At 41.0% G+C, this 22,732-nt stretch overlaps 2 protein-coding genes across 5 annotated transcripts; both read right to left on the bottom strand.

Annotated features, from left to right (window-relative positions):
• Positions 1 to 1,841: 1,841 nt before the first annotated feature.
• lpar4 (lysophosphatidic acid receptor 4) lies at positions 1,842 to 14,378 on the bottom strand. 4 transcript variants are annotated; one of them, XM_038699580.1, is made up of 4 exons: positions 7,565 to 7,956; positions 6,501 to 6,746; positions 3,038 to 3,823; positions 1,842 to 2,921 (listed from the first exon to the last, which is right to left on the bottom strand). In XM_038699580.1, exons 3-4 carry the CDS (start codon positions 3,611 to 3,613, stop codon positions 2,433 to 2,435), a joined length of 1,065 nt encoding a protein of 354 aa, XP_038555508.1. In that variant the 5' UTR covers positions 3,614 to 3,823; positions 6,501 to 6,746; positions 7,565 to 7,956; the 3' UTR covers positions 1,842 to 2,432. The 4 variants fall into 4 exon arrangements, with proteins under 4 accessions (XP_038555508.1, XP_038555510.1, XP_038555507.1 ...); XM_038699582.1 differs by lacking the exons at positions 6,501 to 6,746; positions 7,565 to 7,956 and adding an exon at positions 14,159 to 14,378; XM_038699579.1 differs by lacking the exon at positions 6,501 to 6,746.
• A 1,335-nt stretch (positions 14,379 to 15,713) lies between these two features.
• LOC119888211 lies at positions 15,714 to 17,289 on the bottom strand. The gene is made up of 2 exons (XM_038698684.1): positions 17,140 to 17,289; positions 15,714 to 16,532 (listed from the first exon to the last, which is right to left on the bottom strand). Exons 1-2 carry the CDS (start codon positions 17,218 to 17,220, stop codon positions 15,738 to 15,740), a joined length of 876 nt encoding a protein of 291 aa, XP_038554612.1. The 5' UTR covers positions 17,221 to 17,289; the 3' UTR covers positions 15,714 to 15,737.
• Between the last annotated feature and the right edge of the window lie 5,443 nt (positions 17,290 to 22,732).

The following is a 22,732-nucleotide window of genomic DNA, read 5'->3' as shown; positions in this document are numbered from 1 at the left end:
ATACTTCTGGCAGAGATTTTTCTTTGACAATTACTTCTACTTCTACTTCTACTTGAGTACCGATATTGTGTAGGGATGCACCGCAATGAAAATTCTTGACCGAAACCAAATATAATGAAAAACTTTCCTGAATATCGAACAAGGTTTTTTTAACATTTTCTACCATTTTCTCCCCAATTTTTTTACCATTACATAAATTAAATAGTCAAAATGTGCTTTTTACTCAGTGTTTCCCACAGGATATGGAGAGACTATGGTGGGTGGGTCCGAGGCCCGAGAGCGTCTGGTAAAGTAAATTACATGTGTCCATTTATTTTTAATGTACACATGATGTAATATGTTTTATACTTTCTGTGAATATAATCCAATTAATCTTATTTCCATCCTGTATATACACCTTATTTTGAAAACCGGACATCGTCACGTGTATCCTTGCGCTAAATTCATCAAGTCCGACCCAATTTGATAAATAATGTTGTATGTGGTTCTCATATCGCGCAACATGAAGATAGCCTCTCTTCAGGTAGGACTCTCATCCTGCAACACTTGTCTTTGTAAAGAGAAGAACTGACAGGATAAAGTCGTTAACCTGCCTGTCAGCTCGCACTGGTCAGTTTCAGTGGATTTACCATAAAGGCTTGAATACGTGTGTACTCCAAATTTAGGTGCAGCTGGCTTAATTGCCTTCTCACTTCTTTTGAGTCTTTCTCAGACACTTTAAAATGCTTCCACACTGCCAACATTGTAATTGTAAATTAATCAACATAATTCTTTGGTAAAATTTATTTGGCCTTTTGACTTTTTTTTTTGCTATTTTCAACCGATTAATTAGCATTCGGTGCATCCCTAATATTGTGTACTCCACAGCTACCTCTGATCACCAGGGAGTCCATCCAAGTGAGTCCACTGCTCTTACTACTCAGCTTTGTAGTGGTTTGGGGGAATAGTACAATACGCATATTTAAAGAGACCACAAGGATGGTGTACTCGTGGGTGGTTTTTGACTGATTGCTTGTGGCCGGTCTGTGCCATAAATGCTGCCGTTTATCAAATCAGTTTTTAATCAGTTGGTACAAAAGCATTTGTACCACTGACTCCTCTCACAACTGTCCTCCTGACACAGGAGGGTTAAATACAAATGGACGGTGCAACACAGCTAAAAAGCTAAGAAAGCTTCCTCCACCCTCTATCTGTCAACAATGGGAATTGTCTGTCCGAGGTCACAAAAGATGTACTAGATAGAGAAAGCAAAGACAGATTCACTTTGTCCATTACAATGAATTTGATTTTACTACGATTTTGCCATGTACCATCTCCCCTGGGGTCCTGCGTGATAAAAGTTTATGTCTGATAGCTTGCCTTTTTTCAATTAAAGTATTCACCAAATGGCCCACAAATTCATACATGCAAACTCCTGCATGTGCTGACTAATGCAGTGTAACACGATGATTTGGGGTATTTATTCAACAGTTTTCACTCGTACTTTGGAGCGTGTGCACATTTCTGTGTGTAAGAGACTTTGAGCAGATCTCTAGTCTTAGGCCAGATTAAGACAGAGAGACCTCATTCAGAAGCAAACAATGGACCATTGCTCCAGTCATAATAAGCATTTGGCCTGTGAAACAGCAAACAGGCCAAGGTCCTCGACTGGAACAGAACTGCCCTCTGCTCCGAGAACAAGATTGCACTTGCTGCTTGATGAAAATGAGGAGCCAGAGTAGAAAAAAACTCCTCCATGAGTTCAAACCTACAGTCAAGCTGACAAAGGCCTGTTCAGAATATGTTTGACCGATCCAGCAGGCACAAGGCAGAGGAAAGGAAAAATAAATGCAGCCACGAAAGCAATTCAAAACAGACATTTAATGGCCTCAAACTTCAACATGAGACACATTTAACACAGCAGGTCAGCACACTGCTGTGTCACTATAACAATGCTTCTCACCACACTAAAGAGTGTCATAACATTAATGGCTAAAATTATATAATGTACTATAAAAGCTTGAACTTCAACAATAAAACGTAAAGGCTCTGTGTGTTACAAAAGTAATAAACAGCATATTTAAAGAGTGTGGACGGATATCTCCCATCTTATCCACAATCCAGTGCGTTTGTGAGTGTTGTTAAGCCTGAGTGATGATGTGCTGAAGTCTTTTTAGAGGTACTGCATGTCTCTAGACAGTAGCCCTGGTGGGGCTGGATCTCTGGTCCTCGTAGTGTTCTCTCATAATAAACACACACAGATACATTCCTCTGCTCTAGATTAATCCATAAAGCCCAGGCAATACCTCAGGACTTACCTCAGGACTTAACTAATCTGCTGAGTTATGCGTTTGTCACTGCCAGGACCAAACAGCTGATTGCTTCATTTGTCAAATTCAGGGCTACTGTCAAACCCACCCTGTCCTTGTTTACCTTTTTTCTTCCCTGCTGAGTCAGAACTGGCTCTCAGACACCTTTGAGTCTTTTCCATTGCTGGCTGGAGTGTGTGTGTCTCTGGGGAGAGTGTTTGCTGTGTCCTGGGTCTCGGTGTCGCTGCGGGGGATACTCTCGGGCCGGGACACAGACCCTTTGCCTCCCATTGTCAAGCTTTTCTGGAAGCTCTCTGAGGTGAAGTAGTAGACCACAGGGTCCAGGCAACAGTTGAGGCAGGCCAGGCACAGAGTAATGGGGTAAAGAGTGCGGGCAAAGCGCTCCACAGCGCAGTTAGCCAGGGCCTGGGTCCGCACCAGGGCATACAGGAAGAGGATAGAGTTATAAGGGACAAAGCAGATGATGAAGATTCCCAGATGAACCACAATCATCCGCAGGACGCGTCTCTTGCTGTCGGAGCCACGACCAACAGTTACTGGACGCCGCAGCGTTCGCAGCACAAGCGAGGAACATACCAGGTTGGCCAGGAGGGGGAGAAGGAAGCCTACAATCTGGGAAATTAATAAGCATCACATAACTTTGTGGAAAGGTGGAAGATCACTGTTACATCTCTGGTTAGCCTAATAAAAAAGTGTTTCTATGTATGAGTATGTCTCTCCTTACTCACCTCGATGAAGATGGTGATTTTGGACAGGTAGGTCCTCCAGGTGCTCTTGGAGAAGCCCTCAAAGCATGTGGTGGCTCTGTTTGTGCTGTTAATGGTGGAGAAGAAGGTCACTGATATCCCCCCGCCTACGATGGTCAGCCACACGGCGGCACACACCAGCGCCGCGTTCCTGCGCGTGCGGATGGAACGTGAGCGGAAAGGGTAGACTATCGCCAGAAAACGGTCTACACTAATGCAGGTGAGGAAGAGCATGCTGCCGTAGATGTTGGTGATGAAGGCTGTACCTGATACCTTACATAATCCATCTCCAAATGGCCAATGGCGGTTAACATTGTAGAAGACCTTGAATGGCAGTGTAAAAACAAATACTAAATCGGATAACGCTAAATTAGTCATAAACATTGTGGTCTCGTTGCGCATCTTCATGCGGAAGCAGAACACAAAGAGGGCAGCACAGTTGGTGATCAGGCCTAAGACAAAGACCACACTGTAAACGACCGAGTACAGGTTGTACTTGAAGGAGTCGTCAATGCCGCAGTCCTCCATTCCAGTCTCGTTGAGCACCAGGCTAGCCATGGTGATGATTTAAACAGGAAGGGGGGCTCCACAGAAAAAGGGTACGCCAAGGCCTTCTGGAAGGGGGGGCGTCACGGAGGATATCTGCGGATCGGAGGTGTTAGTAAGGGATCCACCAGTCAAGTCCCCTCCAAGTCATCGTGGACATTCAGACACACAAATAGAGGCAGAGACCATCAGGATGCACTCCTGCAGGGCTGGTCAGTCATCCTGTGGAGAGAAAAGGAAAAGCACATGGTCACTTCCTCACTGTAAAAGTTGCAGACCAGGAAGCAAACAACTGCAGTTCTCCTTAAGATGAAGCATATGGTATACCTTCACAGAAAATGAAAATATACAATCTAAACACAATCTAAATCCTTTGCAGTGAAGGAAAAATACTTGTTTTTAGTCCATTTTCAATGTTGGCAGAGCTGTCCCATTGAGTTTATTTGCATGTTTGTCAGTGAGTATAGGCCTATATGCAGTTCAGTATAAACAAAGTTTATCTGTCCACAGGGTTTTAGTTCACATGGCAGTGTGGCATGTGGCATTCAGGACTGCGAGAGGCTAATGTCAGCCGGAGACACAAGCATGTACTGTAGATTAGGATGTAAAAAACACTTCAGCTACACTCATTCATCAGCCACTCTGAAAGACTAAAGTAAAATCTAAGTACAGAAAGTATCTAAGGCTGAGCTCCAACTGGAGGAAGTAAATAAAGCAGCGTGCTGCAGTGCAGAGCTGCTCCCACCATCACCCAGTAGTGTTGTCAAGAAACACAATAGGTTTGTTGTCAAACATGAACAATTCAAATGACTTTGACATTGTGAAAGAATATGCATTTTCTAGTCATTTACTGGAAGCTAAATATTTGTGTGCGTGTGTGATGTCAGAACAGGAACTAGATTGCTGGCAATGTGTTGAGTTTTTACGGCGCTATCGTATGTCCATCTCAGTCTGCTGTGTCATATAGACACGCTTGATCCTTTGATTCTGCATCCACAATACGTCCTTTTTGTATTGCGGAGGTGATGCCAAAAAAGTGATCTCATCATAAATACTGTATGTCCATTTTATGTTCTGTAAATAACTCGTTCTTCACATTTCAGATCATCTTTACTTTTCTTATTTGTTGACCAGCTGCTACAACAATTGTTCAATTCAGTCTTCAACTAAATCTAATGAAGTATTGCACATTTCCTTGTAACACAATATATATTACTCCAACTAAGTGACCGTAGATTTGCGTTTTTATAGAACAGCAGGCAACATGTATTAAAGCCCCTATGTGCACAATGTTTATGATTATAGCAATTATTCTAATGGCATACGTGTGTGGTGAAAACTGTTTGTGGCCAAGTCAGAAACAACTGCAAACCAAACAGTTGATACAGTAATGTACTGAATCGCTAAATATTTAAAGACTCTCTCAATTTTCCTCTCTAACTTCGCCTTTCTTTCAATCTAAAAAGGAAATTCCACCGATTTAACACACCAATGTCCTAGTTTCCTAATTTACTAGTGTGGAGTACTCCGCACCCAGCATGTGAAAACTGTTGTGTAATGTCTTCTGTGGCTTTGGAGGGAGCTCTCTAAAATCTGGAGAAAAAAAAGAAAATACAAACCGTAGCAATGTCATCAGGGTTATCTTGCCTTGGGATTAAAAGAAAAAATGTATTCAAAACTGAAGGTGTAGACTTAAAGACATGGTTGTTTATTAGGCAGGGGTGATCTAAGGAAAGACACCAATGAGTTTATTTGCATGTTTGTCAGCGTGAGTAGGCCTATATGCAGTTCATGTGTTATCAGTCAGTATAAATAAAGTTTATCTGTCCACAGGGTTTTAGTTCACATGGCAGTGTAGCACCACAGATTTGTGTTTTTATAGAACAGCAGGCAGCATGTATTAATGCCCTTATGTGTACAATGTTTATGATTATAGCAATTATTGTAATGGCATAAGTGTGTTCTGACATCACACACTCACAAATATTTAGCTTCCAGTAAATGACTAGAAAATGCTAGAGTTGTCTAGAGTTTTACCCACCCAGCCACAGCCTGTTCACCCTGCTGCCTTCTGGGAAGAGATATAGAACCTTCTGCTGCCACACCACCAGACTGCAGAGCAGCTTCCCCCCCCCCCACGCTATCAGACTCTTGAACTCTAATTCATCCTCAGCTGTATTGACTTGGACCATTATTTATCTTTCTTTACTAGAATCATTCTCAAAAAAACCTCCAACTTTATTTGCAATTTTAAATGGCTGCTGCACTCAATTTAACAAGCCAAACTGTCCTTATCTTGTGTTATACAGCAGAGCCATAGCAGCAGTGAGGTGGTCGGCCTTTGCCATCACTTGTAAAAATCTGTGTGAGTGTCTCTGGGTAAGATTCACTCTATCTGTCTTTTCACCATGCACACACACTTGCACAAATACACGCATACACACTCACACACACACAAAGGCAATGCTGTGAGTGTAAGCAGTCCATCAGCCCTGTCCTGTGCCAGCTGCAGTGTGACATCTTTACTGCGTTTTCACACGCCTCCCAGAAAGCCCTCCGCCAGCGTTCACAATGCCCTCACTGTACCCGTCTGTACCAAACACACACTTACATATGCACAAGTCTGCACACGTGCATACACAAGCAGGCAAAAACGTACATGTGCCAGTCCTCTCAATCACACACACACACTCTGTAGGGTTCTGTGTACTGTGGCTCAGTCCCAGGACCTCTGACAGTGACCAGCTTCATATTCAGCTGATGTTGTTTCTGGGAGCCGAGTCTATAGAACATTGAATTTGGCTGCTAAACAGTTTATGTTTGAAAGACACCACCTCAGACCAGAGCAGAGACACATTTAAGTATTTTGTGAACTCCTGCTGAGGAACTTCAGACCTACGCGAGCGTGTGTGCATGGATTTCATGTACAGGTCGTGGACAGCTGCACAGTTAAAGGGTTTCCCCCCGCCGTCGGCCGTGCCAGTGACAGAAACAGGCCTCTGGGACCCGCTGATCTGAACGGATCGAGTTCAGGCTCAGCTCACATCCAGCTGTTCCTTTCTCTCACGTGCTAGGAGGAAGGAGGCAGGGAGAGTTGAAGGTGGAGGACAGCCAGGCGTACACTGGACAGCTTCACTGCTTACAGCTGGAGTTGGTATACACAGTGTGTTTTTAATCAGAAAGGTCTTGTCAGAATAATGTCTCAAGGTTACACACTCAACCAATAATATCATGAATACATGGACAGGAATCCAGTGAGATTTATAAAGTTTAGGAAACAGTTGGTCAGTTAACCAAATCATCGATCCAATAGTTTAGATCATTTTAATTTCCTGGTTTCAGCTTCACAAATGTGAATTTTGCAGGTTTGTCTTCTATGGTAGTAATTTGAATATTTTGGACTATTGGTCAAACAAAACAAGTTCAAAAATGTCACTTTGGAAACTGGGAAAATAGAGACCAAATGACAATCAATAAAAATTATGAAATAACTGTGCAGCCTTAATGTTTTTAATTTTTTAAAGTTCAATTTTGGTTGAGACTGGAGGAAGTTTAGGCGCTGGCTGGATAGGGATTCAATCACCTACGTCTTGGGGCTATACAGCATAGCATACAAGTGTTTTATTGTAGCCCCAAAAACATTAGTTAAAAAATGTGATGAACATTAAATCTACAGTATCCCTTATTAAGTTCAGTTTTTGTAGGGGCTACTACATTTACTTAAACCACAACAGTTCAAAGGCTTGCCATGCACAGTAAATCTAAGCTCTCTACATCCTGTGGACTCATATTGTCAGCTCTACACAGCTGGTATGAAAGTACAAACGTTGTAGCTGAAACAGTACACACGTTCTCTTGTGTGGAAAGTAGCTACTGAAAAGTTTTGCTCCACTAGACAAAACATACTTTTGTCAACAACACACAAAAATGTTATTGTCTGAAGACAAAGCAGAGTAGACTTACTGGCAGCTGAATGGATGGTGACAGCTCACCTCGCGGTCACTGATGTTTGTCAGTCTGGCAGCAGTGCAGCGCGCAGCTGTCAAAAGAACTCCATACTTTTTCACTCAAATGTTTTGGTGCTGCTCAGTCGGCCTGGCTCGGAGTTTCCAACTCTCCCGAGTCAAAAATGTACTTCAGTGTCACGAGGACGCCGTGGAACAGCTAGTGGAAGCTAGTTAACGACAACAAATCCTGCGGGTGAGTTCTTCAATTGATCCTGACGACTCGCCCTGTCCCCCCGCTAGAAATGGGACCTCATCATCACATCCCACCGCGCCTGCTCTCCCGAGCGCGTGCGTGCATGCGCGCGCGTGGACGCGGAGAGCTGCTTGCACGGCCACAGGAAACGAGACAATAGCACCTCGGCTGGGCAGAAGGGGGGAGGCGGAGGGGTGTGAATAGGGGCTCGTGGAGAAGGAGGTAAGGACATAAATGCGGGGCGGGGGGGCTGTACAGGCCGGTGTCATCAGCTGAAGAGCTCACAGTTTATTGGGACCAGAAACACACTTTCATTACATAGAACATCATATGACAAATATGATGTTACAAGTCCACCTCAACAGATACATAAAAAATAAAAATAAAAAACACACATCTCTGACAATAAGAATACAATAACCCATCACACTATAGAGCTTGTATGTAGGCTTCTGTAGAGCTGTGGTACAGCTTATCATATTTGGGATAGGCTATGTGCTTTTATTAAAATAAAATATTAAATGCTGGACATACTCATACTCGTTCATACTCAAGTCTAATCCTCTAAAAAATCTACTAAGGCTTGTGAGTGACTTCTTTAATATGGCTTATTATAGGCATTATACTTTCTTCATAGTAGCTCCTGAAAACAACAAAGGTTAACAAAATACTGTTTGTGATATGTTCACAACAGATCACATTTCTATTTGTTTTATGAAAGAAACATTCTTCACATTCTGTGACTTTCATTTATATTTATATTTCATTTATATTTGCCTTGAAGGGTTCATGATATGTTCATGTCTATTACAAATTCTTTGGAGAATAACTGAACTTCCCATGGTGAGAGACTGTCCTTAGACCAACAAGTGACTTGTATCACACCATATGTGTAATAATAATAATTATAATAAACTTTATATATATAGGACCTTTCAAAACACTTTTGCAAAGTGCTTTACAATAAAAAAAAAGTATATTTAAAACAAAAATAAAATAAAGTGAAATAAAAGTCATCAAAACTAAACACATTAGTACAAACAGAATAAAATGACACTAAAATGGCATAACTGTACAAAGTCTAATCTTTTACCTACAGTGCAATACGGTAAGATGACAGTAAAGTGTCCCTTACACAACACACATACATTGGAATAACAACATAGTGATATTTTGGCTGATCAAAGTCCTGTCATAGCATTGTTACAATACAATCTTCATGTCTGAGGCTACCAAAAGATTTATTTTTAGCCAGGTGACAGGGCGGTGTTGGACAGATTCCCATTGTGTTAAGGCTGGCAAGGGTGTGTGTGTGTGTGTGTGTGTGTGAGCGACAGAGAGAGCGGCACTTGACAGAGGGGAAGTGGACTTTGGGGGTAGCGTCTGGCAGGCTGACCAGTCCACAATAGCAGCACGGAGGACAGGACATCCTGCTTACTGCATAAGCTGAACTTGCACTCGCATACACACAAACACACACACACACACACACACACACACACACACATTTAACATGCACACAAAAATACATTGCATATCACCAGATGTCTTTAGCCTCTTGATTGTTGGTATTAAAGGTCATGTGTTTAAAGAACTATGAGTCACACATTGTGATAAAAACATGTTTCCTTAATGACGTTTCATAACACGATTCCATTATTTTCCGTTGTTTAATCAGCTTCAGTATTGCTTTATTAGTTTACAAGTAATCATTTTTCAAATCTTCTGCAGGATTTTCCTGTAAATTTGGAAAAGATATAATTTTGGCAGCAGTGACCCTCTAGACCATAATGGGGGAAATCTCAAGGGTAAAAACCAATATTCAGATTGTATTCTCCTGATGGTCATGTGATATCTGAAAATTAGACAATAATTTCCTTTCAAACCCCATGACAAGCCTCTAGTTTCATCATTTTCTATGGCAGTGGCAATGGAAATTTTATTTATATAGCACATTATATGACAAGTTAACTCAATGTTTTTTTATGTTGAAAGACAAAATATAAAAATATATGAGAACATAAGTAACATAGGAAACATAACTGTAAGATTTTAAGAATGAGTAAGATACAGAGACTGAGTCAATGAACCATACACCCAACTAACATTTAACATACAGCACAGCAATAGAAACCGCTGCCCTATCACATAGCCGCACATGTTACCATGTAACTGCAAGAAACAGGTGCTACCATATAATTACAAACACAGTGATGGACCTCAAGTCAGCAGGCAGCTTTTTCCAGAGAGCAGGACCACAGTAACTGAAGGCACCCTCCCTAGACCTGGATCTAATTCTGGGTGCAGCTGGAACACCTCTGCCTGATGACCTGAGAGGCCTGATCGGGTTATAATCAGTGAGCAAGTCAGGAATGTCCTGAGGAGCCAAACCATTAAATGCTTTATACAATATTAGCAGGATTTTGAAGGTGATTCTGTATTGTACAGCCAGTGAAGTGATTGAAGTGCTGGAGTAATATATTAAAATTTTCTTCTACGTGTAAGGACTATGGCTGCTGCATTTTCAATGAGCCGGAGCCGACTTATTGATTGTGATAAAAAGTTCTTTTGGTGATATTGCTAATGTGATTTTCAGTATTGAGATCAGGTTATCAACGTCTATGAGGCTGCATGTAGACACAGCTGTGCCTTAAGCTAAATGCTAAACTCAGAACGCTAGCATGCTCACAATGCCAACATGTTGATGTTTTGCAGGTATAATGTTTAATAGGTCTTATCGAGCTGTTGTCTTAGCTTATTCTGTTAGCATGCTAACATTTGCTAATTAGCACCAAATACAAAGTACAGCTGAGGCTGATGGGATAAGTTTTGCAGGTAACTTATCAATGTTACAGTATTTGGCATTGGACAAACTGAAATATTGACCTAATGATCACCACAGTTATTACAATGTATCCTGATGGGAACATGAATGGCGAGATACTGCAAAGATCAGTAATAACAGTTACTAAAGTTTAAAGTTTTTGTGATTTCCACATAATCAAGTCTGACAAGAAAATTGTGCAACTACAGCGTGAAGCTGGTTGGCTGTGATGTACCGACAGTCAAAGCAGCCAACCGGGGCCAAAAAACAAAACTGATAAAAGTGAACGCCAAGGAGCAAAAACTGTTTTGAAATGTGATGATTAGATGAACCAGAAGACATGTAAGATTTGATTGGGTTGCATAAACATGCCCTAGTTCTTACACACACACACACACTCCTCCCTCCTTATTCTCTATGTTTGGTAACGGTAACTAAGCTGTGCTGCCCCTGCCAAGGCTTTGTGAGTCACACCAACCAGAACAAAGACCCCATTACTGCACCCCCGTCTACCCTCCCTCCATCTCCTCTCTTCTTCGACCTCTCTCTCCCTCCTCTAATGCAATGATGAGTGCATTTCCTTTGCTGTCCTCCCATTGCCTCAGTCCATCCTCTCATTCACTGGCTCCAGGAGGGTTTAGGGGCAGCCCCGTCGTGCCATACATACCTCTGCCCTGACAACAGAGCAGGACTAAGGCAGAGAGGCAGTACAACACAGGAGTCTTGAGCTTTATAGACTTTGTAGACCGATATTAACATGAACTGCAGTAAGGTGTCCTAAGTGTGTGTGTGTCTATAGCTGACCTTAGCCCTTACAAGCCAGCATTCAGCTCTGAACTGATTAGAGATCCGCTTATATCCACAGCACAGCGGATCAATGCTGCTGGCTGTGACTGAGGCCACAGAGGGAGACCATAGACTCTCTACAGATGGACATCGAGCAGCAGCTGTTTACCCCACAGCACTGATAGGTGCAGCATGAGCAGCCATGGGTGAGCAGACTGACCTGTGAGCTGACCCCGGCCTGTGCAGACGGAGCAGGCTGTTTGTCACTGTGATGTAATGAGCTGATGTACCTGGTGTGCCTCGGAGTACATACACTTAAAAGTCAACTGTCAAACATTTGACCAGTTCATTTCCAAACATGCATCTCCTTGGCAATATCTCCTTGTACAGGACTTTTCAACAAAAAGGCAATTAAAAGTGCTTTACATAAGACATCAAGAAACACAAGGCAAAATAAAAAGTCAAATTTAACTAGGATTTAAAAAAAGATCAAATAAAATAGAAGATTAAAAAAGGCTGAAACACAATAAGTTTTGAACAAAAAAAAATTTAAATTACAATTCAACACAAGATGTGGGGTCTGCTTTCCTGGTTTTGGTGGGGACAGCAGCGTTCTGAATTAGCTGCAGCTGTCCGATAAATTTTTTAGAGAAACCTGTAACAGTAGTTGAGCCTAGTGAAGTTTTTCTAAATCCTGCTGAGACATCAATGCTCTAATTCTTGATACACTAATTATAGACGGATTTTGTAATTGTCTTAATGTGGCTATTGAAATTTAGGTCTGAATCCATGACTACCACAAGATTTCTGGCCTGATTTGTGGTTTTTTATGTGAACAATGACTTATTACAGACTTTTACTTATTTGGCTCCAAAACAACTATTTCAGTTATATCTTTGTTTAATTTAAGAATATTTTGGCACATCCGATGATTAGTTTGTTCAATGCACTTGCTCAGTGTCTTTCTGGAACCATAGTCACCTGGTGATGTCATTATATATATCTGTTTGCCATATGCATAACTACGGTAAGATATTTTGCTGTTTTCCATCATCTGCATTAGTGGGAGCATGTGGATGTTAAACAGAAGAGGCCCGAGCATGGAGCGTTGGGGAACTCCACATGTCATTTTTGTACTTTCAGATGTGTAATTACCGATCGACACAAAGTAGTCCCTGTACTTCAAATGGGATTCAAACCCATCTGCACTGTGCCAGAAGGTCCCACCCAAATTTCCAGATGTCTAATCGTATGTTGGGGTCTACTGAGATCTACTTTTGCGCTCAGTGTGGTGTGGTGGAAATCCTGACTGGAAAACATCACAACAATTGTTTATGGCCAGGGCAATGTTTAGTTTTTGAAAAACAGCCCTTTTCAGGACAAATGGGAAATAGGCCTCATAAAGAGCCTGCAGTGAGAACATGCAGGAAGCAGCAGGAGGATTACAGATGTTATGCAACTTCTTCCATGGTTTCATAAATGATTAGATCAAATTGTGTCATGCTAATTGACACAATTTGATTTGAACTGAAACAAATACCTGACATAATTGAATAATTAAAAATGACTGCTTGTCTTATTTTCCGAATTTTGTCAGTGAATGTGAATGAGGCATATTAATTGCATGACTTAATGGTTAAAAGTTCAGGGGCTACTGACACAGGAGGGTTTTCAGCGTGTCAACAGTAGCAAATACAGTATGTGCATTATTATTGTTTTAGGCACAGATGTCAGAGAATAAGGACTGCCTACACAGTCAGAGTCAATGCAGATGATTAAAAAAGTTTGCACTGTATTTAGGTGGCCTTTAAATGCTTAATGCTAAATATCCATAAAACATCTACTTGCACTGGACAGAACTAATAAACAAATTGGCATCATAACTTATTTTCTTATGCGTGCTAGCTTTGCTAGATGGTGACTCAGTAAGAACTGTTTTCTTGGTCAAGTTTCAGTGAAAAACACAAAATCAAAGCATTTTTTGTGACAGGGTTGAAGATGGTTGTGGATGAGGAATGGATATCAAAGTTGATAAATCGTGCAGATTTGACGACTGAATTTAGTCCACCCTCCTTTTTCTATTACCTATCAAGACGAGAATAAATGAAGCTCAGGGGGAAACTGGCATGACTTGAGAGGATAATTGAATTTAGTTCAACTCATGCTTTATCGGTGTGATACAGAAGATAGAGGACCTATGTCGGCAGGCCTGTATGCTGAAAGACTGAGGTCATAAGTCAAAGTACTCCCAATATCCCCCAAAGACACCAAGTAAAAACTCTTTAATGTATTTATTGGATTATAGCATGATGTCATGACTTACTGGGACACTTAAATAGAACAGAGCAATTATCAGATGTCTGCTGTGAAAAAGGCCTATATCAGAAGGAATGCAGTAAATATATATTACAAGAAGTAAAAGCACATTTTGACAAAATGGTGCATCTCACCACTGCATCCAAACACTGACACATTTACACAGTCCAAAGGGGGGTGCTAGAACTGCAAGTCAAATGGAGAGGACATTCTGTACAGCATGTTAACGATTGGCCAAAAGATCAGCTGCAGTGTTTTATTAATGGGGAACAACATGTTTGTGATGAATCTAATAGTCATCTGTTTTTTAATGCATTATTTTTGTAACTGATTATCACAGCGCCTAGTCCTTCAAAGTCTGCAGTGCACAAATCATTTTTGACTTGTTGAAGAGGACAAACAGGATCTATTGCTATTTTTTAAAGACTGACCTCCCACATTGACAGCACCAGTGTCAAAGTACAAGACGCAGAGCTACCGCTGCCAAACGCGCAGTGTCATGGGGCGGAAGCTTCCACTAGTGTTCCTCACACCTCTTCACCCTGTTGCTCCTCGATTTTCAGCCATAATTGGTTAGTTCCAGGAACACTTAAAGTCGCAGCCACACACACACACACACACATACAAACCAACATACTCTGAAGCAGCCAAATTAGCTTTAGCCTTCTGCACTTTGTCAAGGGCTACTTACAGACAACAGACTATGTCAAATGCAGACTCAGTTGTCTGCTTCCCTCTGCTGGACATAACACACACTACAAAAAAACCCCTACTGAATTAGTGAAGCAAAGTGAAACTGTTTACTCACCTTAAACTTAAATCATACAGTGTGTCTACAATAACTCTATACTGGGAGTTTTTCTCTCATTTAATCTGGTCATTTGGGTCAGAGCAGATGTTTCTCAGCAGTGACTGTGGTGTATGATGTGGTTGATATCGCAGACTTTCCTCCAAAAATCACAAAAGTTTTCACACAAGATGTACACTTTTGATCTTTCATATCCTCAGCTACACATTTGCTGAGGAGGATGATTGTAGTGGCTGATATCTGTCTCGTGCCCTCAAACCTAAAGCCCTGTTTTTGTGGCATTTGTCCTATCAGCTTGACCTCAGTTTGACTCATATATAGATACAAATGCTTGTGTGTGTGTGTGTGTGTGTGTGTATATATATATATATATATATATATATACACTCATATGTATGTATATAAAAAGCAAATGTGTGTATTATCTGTACAGTAGCTATGGTTGACAGACAAGTTAAGCCAAAATCTTGCTACTGAGCCATCCCAGTTGGTAAGCAAAAGAGACATGAACACAGAAAACATCTTTTAAACATACTTTAGAGACTGTGAAGAGCAGCGTTGAATGTAATTCGACTTAAGATTTTGCGGTGTGCTGCCATACCACCAACATTTGTTCCTCCGGCTGCAGGATGAGCATGTTTACAAAGAGAATCACATCATTATCTCTTACAGTTGAAATGTAAGCTCAGCATACTTCACAAGCATCTCAATGTAAACTGAGGAAACCTTTGGTTGAAACACACAGCCACATTTCACAAGATCTATGCACCAGCGGTACCATGTTCATCTTACTACACATTATATGTCTTTAGTAGATACTGTAGTTTGTGTTTTTATGGTGGAATGGCCTCCACATTAAAGTGGAAACTAACTTTTAAAGAAGGAACAACACACTATTTCTTTTACAAATGAAAAGTCAAGTTCCAAAATAATAAAATTCAGCACTTTTTCTATTTGATACTTTCAGGAGTCTTGTAACTACAGCCTCACTTGATCTGAATAGACAAGTCGCTTATGGTAACTAATGTTGCCTAATTTTAGTTAACTTTAGTTAGACATCATAGTCTTGCTTTAATGCCCATATAAAGTCAAAATATCTACCACATGTATTATATATACATATAATATATGTATTTATTATATAAATAAAATAAAGAACAAATAGACAATAGCTTAGATTGAATTCACAAAATTTCAAGCTTTTAATGAAAGAAGCTCTTTCTCCTCTGATGTTTGCTATGGAGAACAGCATAATGCAGCCATAGATTCACCAGCCATAATGTCCTCCTCAGGCAAGAGGAGAAAGGTGGAGGGGAGGGAACAGGCACTGGGCCCAGAGAGGGAGTTTGAGAGTTTTGTAGTGGTGGGAGGAAAGGCTGAGATTGGGTGTACTGCACAAGTTTTAAGTGGAGCAAGAACAACAGTTCTAGCAGCACAAGTATCCGGACCAGGCTGCAGCTGAGGTGCGCCCAGCGAGAAGTCCTGAATCTCCGGGTCTGTTGAGGCCAGCGTGACACCAGCGTGGCCTCCAGTCCCAACAGCCCTAGCAGGAGCAGTGAGGCCAGGTGGTGAGCATCAAGCAGCTGCTGACAGAGCAAGCTCACAGCCTCCCTCCACCAAATTGATTCCTCCTGCTTCATGAGGCCCATCGTAATCTCACAGCCCGCCTCCTCCATCCACCAGGCCAGTATCACTCCCAGATGAAGCATCCAGTGCAGCAGCACAAGACTGTCTGTAAGAGCCAGCTGGCGCAGGAGCACAGTGGAGGGCTTGGTTGAGATGCGAGGGGAGCGAAGCAGCAGCAACGCCCGCAGGCTGAACATACAGGCCACCAGCAATGCGAGGCCTGCACTGTGGGGGAACAGCAGCACAGTCACCAGCTTCAGCAGCAAGAACCGACGCAGCCATCCTCTACAGGACGAGAGCCCTCCTCTTGTGAATGAACCAGGCCAGCCCCAAGAACTTATATCCCAGACTGATATAAAACTTGGTTTGATCTGCAGAGTTCAACACACAGAGGTTAGCTCAATGATGATGCTCCTGTCTTATTTTAAACAATCTCTTCAGTATAAATATTCAGCAGGTCTATCTGCTCCACCCAAAAGTGCAAATATTGACACACACACAGGTGGTTTATCTCCTCCACATAACACCTTTGTCCTTTTCATGACTATAGACCCGGGAACGCAAACAAGCCATCAATAAATTATAGAGGAGCCTTTTAAACAGCATATGGCACACCATAGGACTTTAATTATTGTATGTATAATTCAGTTTATGGAAGGCAACAGTTAAAGACAGTCAGTCAGTATATTTTATATCAGGCAACATGATGAATGAATGAATGAACAAATGCAGTGCATTCCACAAAAGCTATGGATATTTCATTAAATTTGATACATTTAACTCTTATTAATCTTTTGATTAAGTAACAGAAGGAGTGCTCTCTAACTTCAAGAAGCCATCCAATGTGGATGTCTGTGTTGTTAATGTCCTAATATTTAAAGAGATTCGCCATATCCCAAAAATTCATAGTTCAACGGCTGATTTAATAAACATGTGTATCTACTTTTAAACAAAGAATCTTTTTTCTGTGGGACTCACCTGTGTATTGGCAGGAAGTTGAGACTGAAAGTCATTGTTCTGGTTCACCTGGATTTGCTCTGATAGCTTCCCCCCCCCCATGCCATCCCTTCTTCTCAAAGAGGCTGAATGAGAGTCTGCGAGGAGTCCCTTCTGTCTTCTCTTAATCAATGCCGGTTGCTTCACCTCAACTGGATCAGTCTGGAAATGTGATCATGTTTCATCTGGAGGAAAGCCAGACTTCATCTGACTCATGGTGGTGGAGAATCTATGCCTGAGGGGTTTCCCTGCGTTGCTGACATCAGTGTAAACCTGTCAGTTTTTCCACGCAGTGCAGAGCCTAAAAAGGAGCTTTGTGTGGGTGGGCTGTGCCAGGGAGTGAGTTGCCAAGATGCCTTGCGTACATTCAGAAAAAGAACAAGGTACCGCTGGTGGAGAACCTTTAATAGTGACTATCAAATCATCATAGATTCACAAAACTAGATGGCTCATTACAAACATAGGTATTGAATAATTTATGCTGCTGTGGGTGTATGTGCTGTCAGTATTTTGGATACTGTTTTAGGACAGCAGGTGTGGTGAAACACACAACCGTATCCACAACAACTAGGGTGTGATCACCATGCTAACCGGCCTTTGTTATTGCTACCAAAGAATGTGACTCTCGTGTAAACTGACTAACCACTTAACTCACTCTGGCGTTACAGTTTGCATTACTTAAATCATTAGTTGTTGCACTGATGGTTGACTGGGAACAGTTGGTTTTAGTTTGGGACACATACACACACACACACACACACACACACTTTATGGTGTTTCAGAGGCCAGGTGTGTGAGTGAGGTGTGTATCACACAACATGTGTGTGTGTGAGCTCTGATATGGACATGTTATGTAAAGTGTTAGAATGGTCAGAATGGAGACAGGACATCATGGCATGGTGTGTGTGTGTGTGTGTGTGTGTGTGTGTGTGTGTGTGTGTGTGTGTGTGTGTATCCATGAGTAACCACCATGAGAGGGAATTTATCTTGCACAATGACTTGCACAATGAATTTATCTTGCACAATGAATGAGAACAACGTACCATGATGAAAGAGCTGTAACTGGAATTAATATTATACTAGTATGATAGGATACTATTATCTGAAATTATAATGAATACACTTATATTAGCTCTAATCAAATCATAACAAGACAGAAAATGGTTATATTTCAGAATCAGCTGAATTGTTGAATCTCAACTAATAATTGAAATGTTACAAATACTACAAAAAATCTGTAGGCAGACAATCACCAGATAGAGTTTAACCTATAAATATATTAGTATTATACTAACATAAAACTTTTTACTTAATGTTATAATATTATACTAATACACTAATTTATAATCCTCCTCCAGGTAGATAGAGCATCTGCAGTACACACCTTTGTAATGGGAATTTCCATCAGTACCATCTCCAAACACAGTCGTGTAATTAACATTACTCACAGAGGGCCTTTACGATGTGTCAAGGAGGTCATGTCTCTTATTGTTTTACAACATATACCTGGCTGGACCAGGACATGAATGTCTTTATGATAGATTTAGTGTGAGTCTCCTCTATAGGACCTCTTAAAGACTACGTGTTTCAGTGTTAACTTTTTTTTCTCTTTTATCTTCGCCTTTGTATTTAACACTAAACCCCATTCTCTGAACCAAATGCTCAGTGGCCTAAATCCATTTGTTCAACTCTTTTGGCAAAACCTTAAACAAGTTCAGGTCGTTAAGACACTGTTTGCAAATCTCATCCACTTTTCTTGCAGAACTCTAAATACATTCTCACTCACTAAAACACATTTTGCACTGTGATGCACTTGTGTTGCAGAATGGTAAATACATGTGGCAAAAGTTAAACTAACTACAACACAGCTGTCATCTTTTACACACAACTCATTCTGCACACTTGTTTCTAATCATGCGATCAAATAAAAATGTGGTCAATTCTAAGTGGTGGTTCAACGTAAACCAGCAACCAGTGAATCATAAATGCTTACCTTCAACCTACAGCCCTTAGGCTACTTCAATCCAACAGAAGAATCTTTCTCTGCCTGATGGTGGAAGGTCTATGACTGAAACTCATTTACTACGGAAAATCTCTTACAGGCAATGGAATTGGCCTGTGGTGAGATGTGTGAGGAGTGTTGTTACAGCAAGGCAGCATCCAGCACTTCTGAGGGTTTTTCTCCTTTGCTTGGTTAAGGGACAAGGTTGCATGTTATGTGGATGAAGTCTCTTACAGTTTTTCCTCGATTGTTTACACACATTTTCTGAAATAATGTGTCATTCTCAGAACTCTACATACAAATAAAAAATAAAAAAACACACACGGCAAAACAATGTTATTTCTCCTCTAAATGGTATTTTGTTTTCAAATGACACAAACCCTCATATGAATAGACATAAGAACCAGTTGAACACTGATGTGCTCAATGGAAAACACTATGATGAATGGAAAACACTTCTTCTCCATTCATCATAATGGCTTAGGCCTTTTTTTATACTCAGAACACAAATACATTTTATTTGTCCCACAAAAACAATGTACACAGCGTACATCCCATTCCCAACCAACACAAAGTTGCACATACAAAGAATAATTTACTGTACACAGTTACAGTAAAAAAAAAAATATATATATAAATAAAAAACTATGCTGCATCCTCTCTTCTGTTGCGGTCTGGCCACATCACCTCATCCACATCACAAGCAATGTTTTCCCTGGCCAAGCAGCGGGGGAAATATCGCCTAGCATGGCGATTCCAGCCATGAAAAGCATCAGCTGCTATATCTCCACATGCATCCTCCATAGCTTGGTGAAGAGGTATACGCGTTTGTGGATTTCGGTCATACACTTTCCATCTCCAGGCAGAAAAAAAATTCCTCAATAGGATTGAGGAATGGAGAATATGGAGGGAGATAAACAACTCAAAAGCGTGGGTGGGCAGTGAACCAGTTACAAACCAGAGCAGCCCTGTGGAAACTTACGTTGTCCCAAATGACAACGTACCTAAGCTGCTCTGGGCCATCTACCTGATCTGGTGGAATGAGTGTGTTGTGTAGGGTGTCCAGGAACGTGATCAGATGGGCGGTGTTGTAGGGGCCAAGGGTAGCATGGTGATGGATGACGCCGTGGTGGCTAATCGCTGCACACATTGTGATGTTCCCTCCGCACTGGCCAGGGACTTCAACAATGGCACGCTGGCCGATGACATTCCTTCCCCTCTTTCCCTGCTTCATCCTGAGATGATTTCTGCGCAAGACACGGTCCAGTGTTGATAAGCTTACCCTATCAATATTTTGAAATATGTCATTGTTTTCCATTATTTTTCTTTGTATTTGCTGTAATGTTATGGCGTTGTTTTCTAGGACCATGTTTATGATTTCAGTTTCCTGTTCAGGAGACAGAAGACATTCCCGACCACCTTGTGTTGGTAATCTTTCAGTTCTGCCAAACAAATAGTAAAATACTGTAAATACAAAGTAGGTATACATTTCCTAAATACTTGAAACATACTTTACAGTATTTTTACAGTCCTACAGAACAGTCCACAGGCAATACTATACTACTGTACTCATTGAGTACTGTAGTGATATGCAGTACTGCAATTTGCTAGTGAGAGTAGATTTCTTACCTATTCTCATTTCGGAAAGTCCGGATAATGGATGCTACAGTGTACCTGCTCAGATCTGGCTGTACTCTTTGCCCAGCCTCCCTCATTGTTAGACCATGGTTGACCACATGATCAACCAAAGTGGTCCTTGGCCGTCCCCGTCTTACTCTCACTCCTCTGGCTCTGCCTCTGTTTCCAATGTTGGCATCCATTGCTCCATTGAAGAGCTCACCTTTTGCACTTTTATGCTAAAGCTCTGATTGCTAATTGGAAAACTGTGTGACGGGTGTTTGCCCTTGTGATGAGTCAGTGTGCATATTTGAATGGCAGTGTGTTTCTTGTGAAAACAAGATATTTTCTGCATGAAACCTGTGCCAAAAGCAGAGAATTGTGTGTAGTGTTTTGAAAAAAGTGTGTTTTAGAACTACAATTTGAGTGTAAAGCAGGAATTGTGCTTATAGTTTAGCAGAATTGGTTCAGGGGGTTGGTGAATGAGTTACATGTTGTGGTCATTGTGTCTCAAGTACCAGAATTTGTGTGTAAACAATTGAGAAAAACTGTAATGTATTGACTTTGATTTTGCAGTTGCTCAACATTTTTTGAGTGTAATTTGCTTTCCATTTATAGTTTTCTTTGTTGCTTACTGTATTTGAATATACAGATATTCAATACTGTATTACTTATAGTATTTACAGTATACTACATATTTACTGTACTAACTTGGGATTACTGTACTTTTTAAATTGGAAAATGTGTTTCCTCTACGCAAAACTATTTTTCTGAAACTACATGCCCTGGATGCTGTGTTCTCAATTTTTTGATGTAGTGTCCAAAGAATGCTCTGTAGTGTTTTACATATTGACTGGCTGTGTTTAAGTTTTGAAAGCATTGTTTGATTTTGAGCACAGATCAAATGGTTTTGAGGTAAGTGTTTGATTTTGCCAGAAGGTTTTGTGAATGTAGTTTAAAGACTGGGTTTTGTGTTTAAAGTTTTGAGAATATGGGTGAAGCTTTCAAGAAATGTGTCTTAACAATTGTGAAAAACTATTATTGTATTATTATTTTTAAGGGTCCCAGACCCAAGTGAATTCCACTGTGCAACAGTAAGGTCCCAGACCTATAAGAACATTTATTGACTATAGTACAGTGATGTGAAAGTGTTTGTCTACTTCCTGATTTTTTTTCATGTTTGTCACACTGAAATATTTCAGATCATAAAAAAAATTGAAATATTAGACAAAGAAACACAAGTAAACATAAAATGCAGTTTTTAAATGAAGTGATTTCCCCCTAAACCTAATAACTGGTTAGGCCACCCTTAGCAGCAACAACTGCAATCAAGCATTTGTGATAACTGGCAGTGAATCTTTGCCACTCCAAAGTCTTCATTTTGTTTTTCTTAAGCTCCGGCCATACTCGCTTTTTAACAACGCACAGGTGTAGACAGGCGTAGATGACAAACGGCATTGTCCACGTACTTGCCTGCATACTTTGCATGTACCTGGAGAATTAAACGTGAATCCACTAGGGGGTGGATCAGGGCCGAATCATCCCTCGCCGACACCGGGTAATCTTCCTTAACAACCTCCGAATTTGCACATCGTGAACAAACCAAACATAGGGACACTTGAGGAGGTTATGATTTTAATGAGGCATGGTAACGATTTTTGCATACTAACTCCAGGAGTTTTATTGTAAACATCACGCCATAAAGTTCCTTTTTTTAAGTCTGCTGCTGACCTTCTTCCCCAGGTCAGCCCCAGACCATCACAGTGCCACCACTATATTTTTTCTTTTCTGAAATGCTGTGTTACTTTTACGCCAGATGTAATGGGACACATGCCTTCCAAAAAGTTCAACTTTTGTCTTGTCAGTCCACAGAGTTTTTCCCCAAAAGTCTTTGGGATCATCAAGATGTTCTCAGCAATGGTTTAAGCTCTGCCATGCAGACATTTTTGCCCAGTC

The sequence above is a fragment of the Micropterus salmoides genome, unplaced genomic scaffold, assembly GCF_014851395.1.
Source record: "Micropterus salmoides isolate LMB-PRFRI ecotype aquatic unplaced genomic scaffold, ASM1485139v1 Ms_hic_scaffold_5, whole genome shotgun sequence".
NCBI classification, from domain to species: Eukaryota; Metazoa; Chordata; class Actinopteri; order Centrarchiformes; family Centrarchidae; genus Micropterus; species Micropterus salmoides.
Note: the sequence above shows the minus strand (reverse complement) of the source record. Positions and strands in the feature narration are given on the sequence as shown.

Excerpts from the sequence above, each read along its gene's own strand:
- lpar4 (XM_038699582.1), bottom strand. The coding sequence starts at position 3,613 with ATGGCTAGCCTGGTGCTCAACGAGACTGGAATGGAGGACTGCGGCATT. Across the intron at positions 2,922-3,037 it reads AAATCACCATCTTCATCGAG|ATTGTAGGCTTCCTTCTCCC; the intron begins GTGAGTAAGGAG and ends TTAATTTCCCAG.
- LOC119888211 (XM_038698684.1), bottom strand. The coding sequence starts at position 17,220 with ATGGGGGGGGGGAAGCTATCAGAGCAAATCCAGGTGAACCAGAACAAT. Across the intron at positions 16,533-17,139 it reads AACTTCCTGCCAATACACAG|ATCAAACCAAGTTTTATATC; the intron begins GTGAGTCCCACA and ends TGAACTCTGCAG.